The sequence below is a fragment of the Crocodylus siamensis genome, chromosome 1 (genome assembly GCF_052110815.1).
Source record: "Crocodylus siamensis isolate JL-2025a chromosome 1, ASM5211081v1, whole genome shotgun sequence".
Taxonomy (NCBI): Eukaryota; Metazoa; Chordata; order Crocodylia; family Crocodylidae; genus Crocodylus; species Crocodylus siamensis.
The window spans coordinates 393,337,473-393,355,380 of NC_143395.1; the positions used below are offsets into that span (position 1 = coordinate 393,337,473).

General features: G+C 47.6%; 1 protein-coding gene across 3 annotated transcripts in view; it reads right to left on the reverse strand.

The window, feature by feature from the left end:
• Positions 1 to 17,908, reverse strand: part of DYNC2H1 (dynein cytoplasmic 2 heavy chain 1) — a 464,482-nt gene that overhangs the window by 219,436 nt on the left and 227,138 nt on the right. For all 3 annotated transcript variants that reach the window (XM_090030141.1, XM_090030133.1, XM_090030125.1), the window contains exons 77-79: positions 8,300 to 8,425; positions 7,416 to 7,526; positions 2,521 to 2,676 (exon numbers count right to left, since the gene is read on the reverse strand). In XM_090030141.1, the coding sequence (XP_089886267.1) occupies positions 2,521 to 2,676; positions 7,416 to 7,526; positions 8,300 to 8,425 (393 nt within the window). The remainder of the gene's footprint in view (positions 1 to 2,520; positions 2,677 to 7,415; positions 7,527 to 8,299; positions 8,426 to 17,908) is intronic.

Here is a 17,908-nt window from a genome sequence, read left to right on the forward strand (position 1 = left end):
GGTCACGGGGCACCATGATGATTGACTTCTGTCAATTACTATCCTCTGGGTCTGACCACAGAGCCAATTTCCCAGCCAGTGGATCGTGGTGGACCGAAGGCCACAATTGGCCAGTTTTGCCAAGAGGTGATCATGGGACACCAGATCAAAGGCTTTTTTTGTGGGAGGGTCTACAAAAGGTGTTTTGTAAATTTTCTTTGAGGATTAGAACTGAGAGACAGGAGAGGGTTTTCTTGTGAAAAGTGTGCACCCACAGGTAATTGGATATTTTTGTGTGATAGATTTTCAGTATGCATTCATTCTGGTATGCAACTGATGTTTGGTTTATCCTACATATTTTCCAACAGGGCATTCAGTGCACTGGATGAGATGTATTCCATTTCTGCAGATACAGGTGTAAGGTCCAGGAATGGTGATGGTTCTGTGTTGGCATGTTTTGTGTTGGTGTGCTTTGAGCCACAGGAAGTTTGCTTTTGGGGATGAGGTCAGCAAGGTGCAGTGCTTGTTTAAAAGCTAGGATGGGTGGTTCTAGGACGAGCTCTTTAAGAATTAGGTTTTCTTCTAGTATGGGTTGCAACTGTTTGAAGATTTTCCACATAGGTTCCACGGAAGGATGGCATATCATAACTAATGGTGTTCAATTCATGGGGTGTTTTCTTTTTGTACTGCAGCAATTCTTCACGTGGTATACAGGAGGCTTTGTCAAAGTATGATCTGTCTCTCTGGAGGAGTATCCTTGTTGGGCAAAAGCTCTTTGGAGTTTTGCAAGGTGACAATTGTGGGTATTTTCCTCGGTGCCAATTTGGTGGTATTGGAGGACTTGACTGTATATTACAGCTTTCTAAGTGTGTTTAGAGTGATTGCTGGTTCTGTGTAGATATGTATGGAGGTCCATGGGTTTCTTGTATATGGTGGTTTGTATTTTAACATTCTGGATCTTGATCATAATGTCTAAAAGGGAGATGTTCGAGCTGGATTATTCAAGAGATAGTCTGATGGAGGGGTGATGATTACTGAATTTGTGATGAAAATCAATCAGAGATTGAAAGTTTTTGGTCCAAACGATGATGTCATTTATGTATCTTAAGTATAGCGTGGGTTTGATGGTGCAGTACTTGAGGAATTCTTTTTCCAGGTGGCTTATAAAAGGTTATGGGGCCATTTTGTTTCTTATCACAGGACCCTATCATTTCTTGCCACAGGAGCTTAAATATTGCATCATTATTAGATCCACTCAGCCAGGGGCAGTCAAAATATGTCCCGCCAGGCAATCTGACCTGGCCCCTGGCGCCTCTCCGTAAGTCGTCTATAAGCTCTGGCACTTGCTGCCCCTCTGGAAGCTGACACCTCAACCAATCCCCTTCCCTCACCCCTCAAGCCTGGCCTGACCCAACCCACTCCAAGCCAGGAAGCACTAGAGACAAGAAGGCTTTGCCTGGGAGAGCTTTTGCTTGGTGACCCCATGGCTGTTTCCAGCCTCCCTGCCTGCAAGGCTGGAAATTTGGGCAAGGGCACCACCAGGCCAAGGCCAGAGTCACCCACTGGGGAAAAATGGGCCCGGAGCATGGGGAACTGTACACTGTGAGGCTGAGCTGGGCTAGCCCCACACACTGCAGCAGCTGCACACTATGGGGGCGGGTTGGGCTGGTTCTGCACGCTACCCCCATGTGAGGCTGGGGACTCAGACAGAAGCACTACTGAGCTGGGTGGGGCTGACCTTGCATACTGCTGCTGTGTGCAGCTTGGGACTTGGACAGGAACTGCAGCTATGGGGCTGGGTGGCACTGCCCCATGCCCTGCCATCAGGTATGGGCGGAAGTGCTATGGGGCTAGGCTGAGCTGGCCCCACAGGCTGCTGCCACTTGTGACCAGGACTCAGGTGCGAGCACCGGAGTGCATGTTATGGGGACAGGTGGGGCTGGCCCTGCATCCTGCCTCCACGTGCAGCTGGGGACGTAAAATGAGATACAGTATATGTTTGATTTTTTTTAGTATATGATTTGTTGTTTTTTTTTCCAGTTCAACATGACAATCACTCCCTCTCAAAAGGAGTACTTCTGGAGCAAGGGGAGGGACTTCCTGTGCCAAAGGTCAAGGGCTAGGGGAGGGACTTCCAGTACCAAGATGGTGACCAGGGGCACCCATCAAGGGGCAGGGATACCCTTGAGACCCTGAACAGCTCACCAAAATTTGTTAAGTGGCCCTCCAGCCAAAATAATTGCCTACCCCTGCACTAAGCCCACATGCAGTCCCATTGCAATTGATGGGATTCAGCAAGGAGTGTGCTTAACAAGCCCAAATGCTGCAAAAGGACTATACACACTAAATAAGAACTCAATACTAGTAACAACAAACAACTGCACAGTTGTAACTACATTTATCATTTTTTAATGTCACCAAACACACATGCAAAGTACATGTTTTATTTTAAATAGAAAATTTAAAACCTAGCAGATGATATGAAACAAAATAAAGCATTCTAGTGAAAAAAAACACTGGTAAGAAAATAAGGTTACCTACCTGAGGGATGTAATTCCTTCTTTCTTGACATATAGCATGAAACCAGGCCAAACTAAACAGAGCATGAGCTCGAGACAAATTTCCCTTTTTGCTAATCTGCTCTGGAGTCCAAGATTCATAGGTTCGCATTAAATTCTTTTTTAAGCCTGGAGGTGCCTACGTTGGATGGAAAAAAATGAGATATGCACATTTTTTATTATTGTTATTATTAGTTATTTTGCTAAAGTTGTAATTTATTTAAATGTTGAATGCTAACTAATCCCCACATCTTCAAAAAGAGTTCTGGAAAATTAAACAAAACCGTGGCTACATTAGATGGCCAAACAGGCCATAGGGTTCACACATCAAGGGCATTTTGTACACAACACTACAAAACAAACAAACAAACAAGGCCCAGGAAAACTGAAACACAATGTAAGGAGAAGTTTAAGAGCATAAGTTCGAACGTTTTCATTAAAGAAAAAAAAGCAAATGGATTCAAATGCAAGCCCCTCCAATTTTTTATCCCAGATTTTATATTCACTGCTGCTAATTATTATTATTTATGTTTCTATAATGTGCTTAGTGGCCTTATGTAGTGGGACACTCCGTGGGGTAGGCAGATTGCCCCCTAGTGACTGCCTGGATCCTGCCTTACTCACCCCCTTTAGCTTTTCAGGATCCCACCCTGTTGTCTCCGCACCATGATGTTATCATTTCAGGCTGGTCCTAGAGGTCAGGAGGGTTATGGGGGTTTCACTTCAGGTCCTAGATCCTTGTCTGGACTGTGGCCCTGTGGCCTTTGCTCACTTTACTTTGGGCCACTTTACTCTTCCTTCTTGGCCATCAGAACGCTTTCTTCTAAGGCCTCAGCCATGGCCCCGGTTTTCTAAAGCCACTAACCCCGTCTCTGGGTCACCTCACCCACTACTTCCACTCTAGGCCTGTCAATCACTCGCTGTATTGTGCCAGCCACATCTGGGGTAAGCGACCATTTTATTAAAGGGCCCTCTGCCACCATTAGTCCCTCCAGAGGGCTGGAGCCAGCCAGGTGTGCCCAGGCTCTCTCTCTCCTTTAGTGATGGGGTAGGGGCTAGAGTTGCGTGAAATAGCTGTGTTTCTATTCGGTTTTGGATTTGGCCATTTCAGAGGACAGTGATTTGTTTTAGTGTTTTGGAAGACTATCCTGTTTCGTTTCGGCTGATTCTGTTTCAGAGATTTGGCTCCACTGAATCTCCTCCAAATCTGTTTCGAAGCCTACCCAGGAGGGGCTGCAGGGCTGGGGGCTGCAGAGCCCCAGCAGGGAGCAGGATGGGGCTGTGGGTGGCTCATCTGGGGGAGGGGGCGGGTTGTTACCCTCCATGCAGACCAGGAGAGCCCTGTGCAGATCTCTGATCCCTGTGGAGCCACGTTGCGTGGTAGGGCCCAGCACTGCCCTGCCACAAAACCTGGCTCCACAGAGAGCAGAGATCTGTGCCAGGGTCTCCTCCCCACCACTGCAGCCCTGTGCAGCCCTGGATCTCTGCTCCATGCAGATCCAGGTCACATGGTAGGGTCCAGCACTGCCCTGCAGCGCAACCTGGTTCCGCAGGGAAGAAAAGATCCGCACAAGGATCTCCTCCCCACCACTGCCCACCCAGATCTCTGTTCCCTGTGAAGCCAGGTTTCACGGCAACCAGCACTGCCCTGTCATGTGACCTGATTCTGCAGACAGCAGAGATCCACACTGGGGTCTCATACCCACTGTGGCCCACCCCATGCAGTCCTGGATCTGTGCTCCCTGCAGAGCCAGGTCACGCGGCAGAGATCAGCACTTCCCTGCCGAGGCAGTAGAAGGCAGGCAGCAGCAGCGCGGAGACCCCCAGCATAGATCTCTGCTCCTTGCGGAGCCGAGTTGCACGGCAGGGCAGCAACGTGCAGCTATTTCCCTGCAAGGCTCAATGTCTGTATATATCAGGCATTTTAGTGGGGCTTTTTTGGCACTTTATCTAACAGCTGATTGATTTGGGTTTAGACAAAAGCACCATAAAGCACTGTATAGAAACACTGGGCAAGCCTAGTCAAACTACTGCTCTGCTTCTTTCAGTAAAGTGTGGGTTTTTGGGTTTTTTTTTGTGGTGGGGGGGTTGTAACATCTGCAAGCAGCCTACTATATTGTATTTACAAGAAACAACAGGTAGATGCAAACTGATATGGAATATACAAGGTAATATTGAAATAATTATGATAACAACAATATGAACTAGTAGTTAATGAACTATCCAGTTATTATGAAGAGGTTGACAGGCATCAATGCACAAGTAGGTTTTAAGGAGATTTAAGTAACAATTTCATATTTTTTTTATATACTATATTTGCCTGGGGGGGTTGTTTATACAAATCTCTTTCATTTACAGTAATCTTAAGCACTAGTTTTAAAAATACCAAACACTTGCAGCTGGACATTTGTAACAAATCAATGATTTCCCTTTAAAGTAAAATATGTACTTCCTGACCAGATGACAATTAATGGGATTATCACAACCATGATAGTGAACAATGAACACAAGTCAAATGTACAATCAACATTCTTAACTAGCATAAAGTGGTTGGTTTCCATGAAGAGATAAGAAAAAGAATTAGTAAATTACATCTGTGAGGGGCTCTGATTACTTTTGAGGTGGTGGATCCAAACAGCTTTAAGGCCATAAATCAGGAAAGGTGCTAGAGTCCCACAGAGTTTGGATCCAACACATAACTAAGGAACTCTTATTGGTAAGATGATATCTGTGGATGCCAAAAGTAAAAATTCTAAGCAGCTCCAACTAACAATGTTTTAACATGCAGGAAACCAAAGCCATTGGACCTTCCAATGTAAGAGCTGCCGAAGTTAAATGGAAGAAAACTCCTGGTCCTGCTGAATTTAAATGGAAGAGAACTCTACTGGTCCTTTTGCAGAAAGCATCTATTCTATCTACACTCTGAACTCCTTTCTGGAGCTTCACAGTATCTCCTGATAATCAAGTCTATGAGACAGCATAGCATATACAGAAGATATGCATACTGGGTACATCTAACAGATGCATTTGATCTGGGATCACTTCACTTGCATAAATTACCCACAAATAAATGGTCCCAGGTAGGCGTCTACACGTGCAGAAATGTGGGAACAGATCTGCTACTCCTAGAAGTAAACTGCTGCCACTTCCTGCGGCCCAGCAATGGGCCCCTGCTGCCACCAGGGGGAGCTCTAGGCTCCCCCTGAGTGCTAGCCCAGGGGTTGGCAGGGAGAACTGGGTCAGGAGACTGCCCCCCTTCCCCACCACTGTGGGGGCCCCCAGCCCTGGCTTCCTGATTAAGGCAGGAGGGCTTTGAAAGAGCTGCAGGGGAGGGGAAGGTCGCACAGGGGTGGAAAAAAAAAAAAAACATATGAGAGAAAATATATTGCTGGATTATTTCAGGGATCAGCACTTCCACTTACATAAGATACAAATGACCACAAAGGATCCTTTAAGGAAAATCAACAGCAATCTTTCATTTCATTCAAATTAGAAAACGTTTTGAAGATACAAAACAACAAAATAAAAAGGCATATGCCTATTATAAGATGCAATTTAATAAACTTTCCTCTTGTTAGATAGTTTCTTTTGAATTGGTGACTCATATTAGGCGTGTCTACACATGTATTTGATCGGGCCTAAATTTACTGTGGTGTAAACTGCTATGGAGTGAACTCTTTCAGGACAGTATCTGACAGGACAGGATTAGGGAGCTGATTTGCTGCTCTTTGCACCAAGTTTCCTGCAGCCCTTCAATTGGCTCCAAACTGAGGGGAGCTCCAAACTCCCCTTAGGTGCTAGCCCAGGGACTGGAAGGGAGCACCTGGCCAGGAGACAGCTGTCTCCTGGCCCCAGGGGGCTGCCTGCTCCTAGGGCAGGGACAATGTCCCCCTGCCCTGACAGCAAGGAACTCCTGGCCCTGGCTCCCCAGTTAAGAGTAGGAGACTTGGAAAGCGCTGCACCAGAGGGGCAGGTCCCAGCTCCCAGCCTCAGTCCGCTGGTGGGACAGTTATTAGCTAGCTCACTGCTAGCTGTCCTGCCCATGGACTGGGCCAGGGGGCTGGGTCCCAACCAGTCCCACCCTGCAACTCTTTCTAAGCCCCATGCCTTGATTACCCGATTGGGACACGGGGCTGGCCTGACAAGGACAGTTCCTAGCACTCAACTTGCATGCTGGGTGGAAGCTGGACAGGTTGTTCCCCACTCAGCTCCGCAAGCCCAGAGCTGGGGGAAAACTGATTTGTTCCCCGCCCAGCTTCATGAATGCAAAACTGAGTGGGGAACAAGCTCCCCAGCCTATTCCTTCCTCCCTAGCTCCACACTCATGGAGCTGGGTGGGGAACAGGCTCCCCTACCCCTACCAGCAGAGTGCTCCCAGTGGGGCCGGTGCTGGGACATACGGTCTCCCAGCCCCGCACTCCCCAATTGCAATGGCGGAGCAGTGGTGGTGAGATAAAGATCTCCCATCCCTGATTGTGATCTTGGAGCAGGGGGCTTGGAGCTCTCTGCTACTGGGTCAGGGGGACATAGTCCCTGCCTGGGATTCCTGTGGTAGAGCCCACCCTGGCAGCAGGCAGCTCCCAGGAGCAGGAGGCTATTTCCTGCCCCCTGGTGGATCGCTGACCAGAAACAGATTTTGATCCTAGTCAAGTGTCTACACAAGCACCATTGTGCCATTAAGACTCTCATTGCAGGTAGCAAGTTTACTCAGGATTAGGGAGGTTTACTGCATAGTAAGCATTGCACATGTAGATGCACATAATTACTTCACAGTAAACTATGCTAATGTGCAGTTAAATGTCTTGTGTAGATGTGCCCATTAGTATTAGTACTTCCTGCTTGTAAATATGCAACAAAAACTGTCCACAGACACTATACCTCATATGCTATCTTTAGACTTGACTGAAGTAAATTCGGAGTAAAATGCGGATGAACTTCAGCAGTTAGCCAAAGGCGGAAGTCAGATTTGGGCTGAAGACTATTCAGTTCCTATTTAAAAAAAGAGAGGAAGTGAGAGTCAAATATGTGCTTTATTGCAGTGAATATTTGTTTTGCAGAACAATAGAAGTTAAATTTTAAATGATACATCTGCCTGTAAATGTATTTACTCTTCTAAGTTATTTACATGTACAGTAACTTAAATTCAAGAAGCATTCAGTTGCCCACCCCAGTAATGTATGCTACATAGTATGTATATGGCCCATTAACGTAAGTTCTGGGTCTTTTGTCCAGTTGTATCCATATGTTGTTCATACAACCCTGACATGGGGGATGTAAAACACCAGAGTAATTTCCGTCCAACTGCAGATCTCAGAAGAGAAAAATTCCAAGGCAGAGGGAATATACAAGCAGAGGGGCTGCTGCCAATGGCCATGTCCACTGGGGCCCAGGGATCCCAAATTCTGTGGCAGGCCAAACTCCCCATCTTCCCGTAACCTGTTTGACTACCAATGGGCCACATGCAATGGTTTTGCAGGCCAGATCTGATCCACAGGCCATATGTTTGACACTCCTGATTTACAGAATGACATAATTACTTAAAAGGTTACAGAAATAGCTTATGCCAATGAAAAGTAAATTCACACATACAAGAGGGATTTTCTCTTTAACTTAAATCATATCATCATACTCATTACTAGGTAACTTGCCAACCTTCTATTTGGTATTTTTTAGTTGCCAGAACTCTGGATACCTAGCATGGAAGTCACTTGAATGTTTCTGAAACAATACAGTTATGTCCTCTCTCATGCAGTTGCCCTTACCTTTTCCAGTTTAGGAAGCCAAGATACAACAAGATGCAAGTTCTTCAAACACAGCCATTCTCCATTTCGTGCACATTCCTTGAGTGTCTGAATGGCTAAATCAGCTTGGCCCTGACCCATGGCAACCTTCAAAGAGAAACACTTGAATCAGGAATTTATTATTTATTATATCTTAATATTTAACACAATAGCTAAAAACAACACAATTATTTAAAGTCACATCACATGTACAAAAAAGGCAGACTATTTACCAGTAAATAGAATTATATGACTGCTTTGCTTCTGAAGATCAATAGTGTAAATGAGAAAAGTCACCAAGGCCCCCTCTACACATTGTAGTTATTGTGTAATTAACTAGTTAATTGGGCAAATATCTTGAGACACATGCAAAGTATTTATGCCATAAAAAGCTAAAAAGTTAGACCTTGAAAATGTCTAATAACTTTACAGTTGGTTACTATCCAGTGTTAGTTTGCACACGTAGCAGGGTCTCTCCTGCAGCCAGGAGACTGATCAACTGACAGGGCTCCCAGCCACAGTGGTACACCTAGACCAGCATGAAAACCCTGAGTCCTGAGACAGTTTCTGTGATCCCCTAAGCTCAGGGAGGAAGTGGGGGGGGGGGGATAGAGAAGTTGTGAAACCCCCAGTCCATGGGCTCCAAGTCTGGCTATGTGTGAGGCATAGCCAGGACTGTGAGCCCCAACAGTTGCAGAGCTCTCAGCCTACACAAGAGGGACAGTTGGGACTAGAAGCCCTATCAGCAGGGGACAGTACTATCTTACAGTGGAGTTATTTACAGAACTGCAACGCACATGCAGACAGTAACTGGGACAGCAGGACTTTGAGCCAGGGCAGAGCAGCCATAGGCTGGCAGCAGGCTCAGGGGTCAGCCACACAGCTGTGCAGTTTCACACTCGTGCCCCAGCCAGCCTCTTCACCACCCAACATCAGCACCTGGAGCCCAAGGCTGACACCCATCTCCCCTCCCAGGATCCTGCTGCCAGCCCAAGGCTGCTTTGCCCTGGCTCAAAGTGCTGCTTTCTCAGGCATCTGTGTAGACACTGCACTCAGGAGCAGTATACTCCAGAACAGACTGCTTTAGAGTTTATCACGTTGCATTAATTGTACCTGTAGATGCACTGAGCATGTTTTACTTAGTCATGTGGGTTTATCTGTATAAAGAGGACCTGAGAAACCTGGAACTTTGTAGTGGCATGGAAGATATAGTTTATGTTAATATATTGTCACAGGCAAGTATGAACTAATGGAAAGGTGATCACTGTGTTTTGCAGGCAATAAACCACTCTGAGTCTTCACTACTGAACAACCCCAAGGTCTTTCTTTGTCTATGCTGTGAACTTTGTGCACAGGAGTCACACACAAGAAATACAACAGGTGCTTCCCTGTGGAATGACTAGCTACTATGCAATCTTTGGAAGCATCAAGCTCTCCCCATTCACTGGACACAAAACCTACGTGTGTAACTCTGGCAATATTGAACACCTTCCTAGACCACGGGCCCTAAAATGTGAATGTTATGGCACTTAAATAGGAGCACCTTAGAGTTCATTTAGGATCTGGCCCTATAACACTAAAATAACCTCTATGAGTTATTATTCCAGAATCTATATGGGAAGCCTAAAATGAAAAGGATATTTACATCCATTCATACTATGCTAGTGATAGAAGCATCTAGAAACAGGAGAGTAAAAAATCCACAATCTTAAATACTAACAATTGAAATTGATTCCAGTGACACAAATCTTTCAAGCTGAGGCTAAGGATAAAATCAAAAGTGTTCTTTTGAGAAAAGAATACAAAAATTCAAGGACAGCTGAGAAGCAAGATTAAACTTGTCATATCCTGTTCCTGTCCTGTCAGAGGATTTACAAATTGCTCCCTCTCCAAACACGCACTTGGATATTCCCTCAGCAGAGGGAAACCGTTCCAGGGGAAAACAATAAAAAAGTTAATTGGTGCCAGGTTATGTACATTCTACCTAACTTCTATCTAACAATGGCCAATTCAACACAATTGTCTTGTGAGGGTGAGTGTTTCTCATCTGCTTAAATATGCATCTTTTTCCTGTATGGAGCTGTATTAAATAGCATTAAATATTCTCTGAACTTGCAACCAAGGGGCAAGTGTGGAGTCTTATGTTTCATCTCAATTTAATTAAAAGAGTGTATTTTTCAGATCCAATCTGGAATCAGGCTTACTGTGCTGAATGATGGACGCAGGACAGCAGTCCTAAAAAAATATCACTACCCTCCTTGGTCACTCCACAATCATCCTTCTCTGTGGACTAAGAACTTTTCGTGGTGGAGAGGCTTGTGTGTCCCAATGATCCTTAGTGCTATGTTGCCCAGAGTCTCACACTTCTGTCCAGCTCACCTATGGTGAACAGGCCTGGGGGGAGGTTCCAGACAACCTACAGTCCCACCCCAAGTCCTCAAGAATGGATCAGGAAGATGTCAGGATTTCAACAGTTTTAAAGAGGGAAGAAGCAGCAAGATGGAGGTCTCCTATCATCTAGGGTTTTCCCTTGCTACTGAACCCAGATCTCCTCTCTGTCAAGATCATGTGGTTGCTGTTTCTGCACGCTAGCTTCCTCATATTAAATAAAGACTTGTGTAAGCTTCTAACACAGGAAACAACACCACACTCTCCTGTACCAATCTTCAAAAATCCTGTGGCAATTGATCGACGGTGAGAGATGTGACTAGTTAATCTGGCAGTTTCCAGCCATGAATCGGCACACAGGTGGTGTTAACCTGATGGTCGTTCTGTAGTTGGGCTGGCACAAGTGCAATTTGACAGCTACCATGACTGAACAGTCCTATTCAGGACTCTGACTCTTTCTCCAATTCCTTTACTCACCCTACATGGGGCAGGGTCTAGAAAAGGTGCCTTAACCCAAGGCTGTTTTATCTGCTCCTGGCTGGATAACCATATTCAACAGGATTGCTCTGTCTGTGGTCAAACACATCAAAGAAGACAATCATTTTTTTTCCATATAGAACATTTTCACCTTGATGGATAACCAATACAACAAACGACCAGAAAAAAACTGCTATTGTTTCCAGGGCACTAGCGAGACACAACAACAACGCTGCAGATCCAACTGAGACAAAACAACCAGATGAGGGTCAATTGAGGGAAGATGGTGGAAGCTATACTTCCTTCTAGAAGGGGAAACCAGCCCAGGATGGATGCATTCATGACTTGAGCTTTGCCATAAAAAAATTAGCTCAACAGTCATCTTACGGATCCCTGTGGGCATTAATGAATATTTTATGACCAGGGATCATGGTTTCCCCCAATAAAAAATTTGCAAATTCTCTTATAAAAACCCCAATATCTGTGATTAAAATTAAAGGCCCCCCTGCAGTCCTTCCCCTGCAGCCCTGCTTGTGCCCCTCACTCACCCCATCACAGCCCCACAGCCCTGCTCATGCCCCTTGCCCCCCACCCACAGCCCCTGCCCCCCAGCCCTGCCGAGGGGGATCCCAGCTGCCAGAGCAATGGGACCAGTAAGCCACGTCTGCAGCTCCTCGCTCCCAACAGAAGGCAGCGGTTGCTGCAGCAGAAGGAGCATGGAGCCAACTCCCCACTGCTGCCTGCCTCCTGCAGGCTCGGGTGGGAGCACGGCCAGTTCCCAGTGGCAGCATGCACTCCCAGGGGTCAGAGGGGACCTGCACCCCCCAGATTTGTGCAGAGGGTGGAGGCAGGGCAAGTGTACAGTGTGTGGCTTCCCTGAAGGGCTGATAATGCCCTACTCTGGGTCCGCGTGCTGCCAGCCAGATATTCCTACAGGAAGCTGGCTGGGAGCTGAGGGAGCGGGCAGGTGTTGGGGAAAGCCCCACACACAGTGCCCAACCAGACGACAGCGCGTGGACCCAGACCAGCACAGTGTCAGCCCTTCAGAGAAGTTGCACAGGAAAGCACAGAGACTGGGAACTTTGGTCGTCACACCAGACGGCAAAGCTAACTTGTTTAACGATTTCTTCGCCTCCGTCTTCCTAAGTAGGGACCAGAACAGCCACCTCCCTGCTGGGCCCCCCTCAGGCCCTGGGGGAGGCACACCTGGGCCACGGGTTAGCGAGGATTTAGTTAGGGAGCTTCTGGAGGGGTTGGACGTATTCAAGTCAGCTGGTCTGGATGATCTGCACTCTAGAGTTCTAAAGGAACTGGCCGAGGTCATTGCAAGCCCGGACATAGTGGGGATTACGGAAACGTGGTGGGACACAATGCATGATTGGGCGGTGAATGTCAAGGGCTATAGGCTGTACAGGAGGGACAGGATAGGTAAGAGAGGTGGGGGCGTGGCACTCTATATTAATAAGGAATACACATCCTCATCAATTGGCAAGGAATCAGGGGAGGGGCACTCTGAAGTGCTTTGGGTTAGAGTACAAGGCAGTCGAGGGGAAAGAGACCTAACGGCGGGAGTCTACTACAGACCTCCCAACAGGGAGAAGAACTTGACCAGGAATTCTTGGGTCAGCTCACAGAGGTAGTGAAGGCTAAGGATGTGGTAGTCATGGGGGACCTGAACTTCCCAGACATCTGCTGGGAAGAACAGTCAGCCAGGTCTGAACACTCATGTAGGTGCTTGACCAGAGTGCAGGACTTCCATCTAACCCAGGAAGTGCACAGCCCCACCAGGGGAGACACCTTGTTGGACCTAGTGCTGGCCACGGGTGATGACCTGGTGAGGGGGCTCCGGGTGCTCGACCGCCTGGGCGACAGCGATCATCGCCTGCTGGAATTCACCATCCAGCGCAAGGTGGCAAAGGCCTGCAGTAAGGCAGCAGCCCTAGATTTTAGGAGGGCAAACTTCAGTGAGCTAAGGAGGATAGCTGGAGAAGTGCTGAGGTCCCGGAGGGGAGGGGAGCCAGGTGTCCAAGGAGAATGGTCGCTCCTTAAGGAGACGATCCTCCAAGCCCAAAGGACAGTAATCCCAACGAGGATCAAAGGGAGGAGGAGAGCACACAAGCCTCCGTGGCTCACCAAAAGCATCCGGGAATGTCTCCTTGCTAAAAAGGAGGCTTACACCCAATGGAAAGAAGGGGTCATCACCAGGGAGGACTATTTTGTAGTTGCTCGGGGATGTAGGGAGGCAGTTAGGAAGGCCAAGGCAGAGATGGAACTGGGACTAGCTTCCCAGATTAAGGACAATAAGTCCTTTTTTAAATACATAGCGGGTAAAAAGAAGGTCCCAGGTAATGTGGGGCCCTTGCAGGACGTGATGGGAAACTTGGTCGTCACACCAGACGGCAAAGCTAACATGTTCAATGATTTCTTCACCTCCGTCCTCCTAAGTAGGGACCAGAACAGCCACCTCCCTGCTGGGCACCCATCAGGCCCCGGGGGAGGCACACCTGGGCCACAGATTAGCAGGGATTTAGTTAGGGAGCTTCTAGAGGGGTTGGACGTATTCAAGTCAGCTGGTCCGGATGATCTTCATCCTACAGTTCTAAAGGAACTGACCGAGGTCATTGCAAGTCCCCTGGCACGGCTTTACAAGCACTCGTGGTGCTCTGGTGAGGTACCGGAGGACTGGAAGAGGGCCAATATGGTCCCCATCTTCAAAAAAGGCAGGAAGGAGGACCCCGGACTATAGGCTGGTTAGTCTTACCTCAATCCTAGGCAAGCTGTTTGAGAAAATTATGCTGGCACACATCCAGGAGGGGCCAGCAGGGGACTGCATGCTTAGGGGCAACCAACACGGGTTCATCAGTGGCAGGTCCTGTCAGACCAACCTGGTGGCCTTTTACGATAAGATCACCAGATCATTAGATGCAGGGGTAGCAGTGGATATAGTCTTCCTGGACTTCCGGAAGGCTTTCACCCCGTTCTCATTAAGAAATTGGGGGCCTGTGGTGTAGACACCCACACAGTCAAATGGGTTGCCAACTGGCTAGAGGGCCGCACCCAGAGGGTGGTAGTGGATGGGTCCTTCTCAACCTGGAAGGACGTGCGCAGTGGGGTTCCACAGGGCTCGGTCCTTGGGCCTGCACTGTTCAACATCTTCATCAGTGATTTGGACAAGGGGGTAAAAAGCACCCTGTTCAAATTTGCTGATGACACTAAGATGTGGGGGGAAGTGGGCACACTGGAAGGATACAACAGGCTACAATCAGACCTCGACAGGTTACAAGGGTGGGCGGACGAGAATAGGATGGGTTTCAACACAGACAAGTGCAAGGTGATGCACCTCGGGAGGAACAACCGGCACCATACCTACAGGTTAGGGAACTCCCCTCTTGTCAGCACAGAGGCTGAAAAGGATCTTGGGGTCATCATTGACTCTAAGATGAACATGGGCTGGCAGTGTGGGGATGCAGTCAGGAAGGCCAACTGCACCTTGTCATGCATCTCAAGCAGGCCCAAGGAGGTGATCCTCCCCCTCTATGTGGCACTGGTAAGGCCACAGGTGGATTACTCTGTCCACTTCTGGGTGCCACACTTCAAGAGGTATGTGGACAACATGGAGAGGGTCCAGAGGAGGGCCACTCGTATGATCAGGGGGCAGCAGGGCAGGCCCTATGAGGACAGGCTAAGGGACCTGAACCTGTTCAGCCTCCAAAAGAGAAGGCTGAGGGGGGATCTTGTGGCCTGTTACAAACTAGTCAGGGGGGATCAGCAGGCACTAGGGGAGTCCCTGTTCCCCCGAGCACTGCCAGGAGTGACCAGGAATAATGGTCACAAGCTGGCAGAGGGTAGGTTTAAGTTAGATATCAGGAGGCGCTACTTCATGGTCAGGGCGGCTAGGGTCTGGAACCAACTTCCAAGAGAAGTGGTGCAGGCTCCTACCCTGGGGGTGTTTAAGAGGAGGTTAGATGAACATCTTGTTGGGGTCGTTTGACCCCAGTATTCTTTCCTGCCATGGCAGGGGGTCGGACTAGATGATCTGCTCAGGTCCCTTCCGACCCTAGAAACTATGAAACTATGCTCAGGCCAATAGTGTGCTGTCCTGGGTCCACACACTAAGTCCACAAAGTCTCATCAGGCAAGGACAAACTTTTACTATCCTTTGTAGTGGATCAGAGATAGATCCACATTTTTCCATGATCAAAATGTGGATCCATTTGTAGTGGATCAGAGATAGATCCATTTGCTCCTTGGTCTATCATCTGCCACCACTGAGAACAGTTTAGCTCCATAATCTTTCAACCCCCCCCACCCCCTTCGGATTTCATAGATTTCATAGACATTAGGGCTGGAAGGGACCTCGGGAGATCATCAAGTCCAGCCCCCTGCCCAAACGGCAGGAAGTCAGCTGGGGTCATAGGATCCCAGCAAGATAAGCATCCAATTTACTCTTGAAGGTGTTCAATGTAGGTGCTTGAACCACATCCGCTGGCAGACTGTTCCAAACCTTGGGGGCTCGGACAGTAAAGAAGTCTGCTCGGACAGTCTGAAGGCTGCTATTTAATCTCTTCTCAGTCTCCTCTTCTCTAGACTAAATAAGCCCAGTTCCCTCAGTGTTTCCTCATAAGTCATGTCCCCCAGCACCCTCACCATTTTTTGTTGCCTTCCGCTGGACCCTCTCCAATTTGTCCACATCCTTCCTGTAGTTGGGGGCCCAAAACTAGACACAATACTTCATATGAGGCTTCACCAGTGCCAAATAGAGGAGAAGCATCACTTCCCTTGACCTGCTGGCAACACTTCTACCAATGCAGCCCAGGATGCCATTAGCCTTCCTGGCAACAAGGGCACACTGTTGGCTCATATTGAGCTTATTGTCCAATGTAATTCCCAGCTAGTTTTCTGCAGAGCTGCTGCCCAGCCAGTCAGCCCCCAGACTGCATTGATGCATGGGATTATTCTGTCCTAAGTTAAAAAATGTTAATTCTGTGTGAGAACTATCGAGGTATTGCCCTGTTTTCTGCAACAGAGAAAATCCTCTCCTGCATTCTCCTAAACTATTTTATATCTCTTCCTGAGGAAGTCTTGCTGGAATCTCAGCGTGGTTTCAAAGCACCCCATGGGATAATTGACATGATTACTGTTGCCCACTAGGTCCTAGAAAAGTGTCAGGAACAACAGCTTGACATGTATGTGCCTTGTATTGATCTCACTGAGGCCTCTGATTGCCTCAGTCACAAACCCTTGCAGAAAGTACTGGATAGATTTAAATGTCCTGAAAAGTTCATCAAGTTCCTGAGGTTTTTCCACAACCAGATAACTATATCTGATCCACTACACAGGATGGTAACAGATCCATTTGTCATCCTAACTGTGATCAAGCAAGACCATCGTTGCCCTAACGCTGTACTACATTTTTGATAGTCATCCTGATACTCATTAAGGACTGCCTTCCTTCCAGAACTGACATTGAACACTGAACGGACTGAGGGCTTAACTATCCTGGACATCTTCACTTGAAGACCAAAGTATTTAAAACAAACATCCTAGATCTTCAATACACTGATGACTGTGCTATCCTTGTGCATACTGAGGAAACCCTCTAAACCACACTAGATTTCTTTACAGAAGCCTACTAAACTTTGGGTCTCTCTCCCAACATTGGGAAGACCAAAATGCTCTATCAGCCTGCCACAGGCTATCATCATCTCAAGAGCCTGAAAAGGTATAACCAACAATGTCTCCAGAAAATCCTCCACATCAAATGGGAAGATCAACGAAAAAACCCCAGCATCCTTGCTGACACTAACATTAAGAGCATTGAGTCGGTGATCCTCAAGCACTAAATCCGCTGGATGTTGTGTGTGCCCATGGGCGACTGGTGCCTCTTGAGTCAGCAACCAGGGGGATCCCCTGGCAGCTGATCTGACTGACCAGGGCAGCCCATCCAGGGGGGGTGTCCTTGCAGCCGATCATGCTCACCAAAAAGCGGCTGCACTGTTTCTGGAAGTCCCACGCCCACTTCTGGAAGCGGCACAGCTGCTTTTGCTGGCGGCTCCACTCCCTGGCCGGCCCTCGCAGGGCGGGCACTGGCACTCCCACCTGCCCTCCTACCTGTCACCTAAACAGGGAGCATGGCCTAACAGGGGATGCACTGGCACTCTCAGGGGGTGCACAAGCACCCCCATGCACCTCCTAAGAATCACCACTGTGCTTTCAATCTGGGAATGTCAATTCCCAAGACAACTGGCTCTACTCCCAGCTTAGTTATACCCTGAGACCTCTCAGTGACTACAGGAAGTACTACAAGGATGCATTGAAGACATATCTCAAGAAAATGGATTCTGACCTCAAAAGCTAGGAGGATCTGACTGATAACCAACTCCAATGGCTCTGCAACCTCAACCAAGTGGCAGCCCATTTAAAGGTAAAGCATCTTGTTCTTTTCTCTGTGTTAAGGGATTGATGATAACACAATCATCTTTTGTGATGATTGTAGAATAAAACAAACAGTGTGTGAAGGATATATTTCTCCTGGGCAACTTACGTTGATCAAACAGACATTTTGCTGCTGTCTGTCATGTACCTCTTAAAATTAAGCAATCGTTCAAAATGCACTTCTTTGATTGATCTATTGAGCAGATCTCAGATATGAAACAATTAGCAGCTATCAAATAAATAATATTTAACAAGTAGGATATTTAATAATTTAAAAAATAGTTCTGGCCC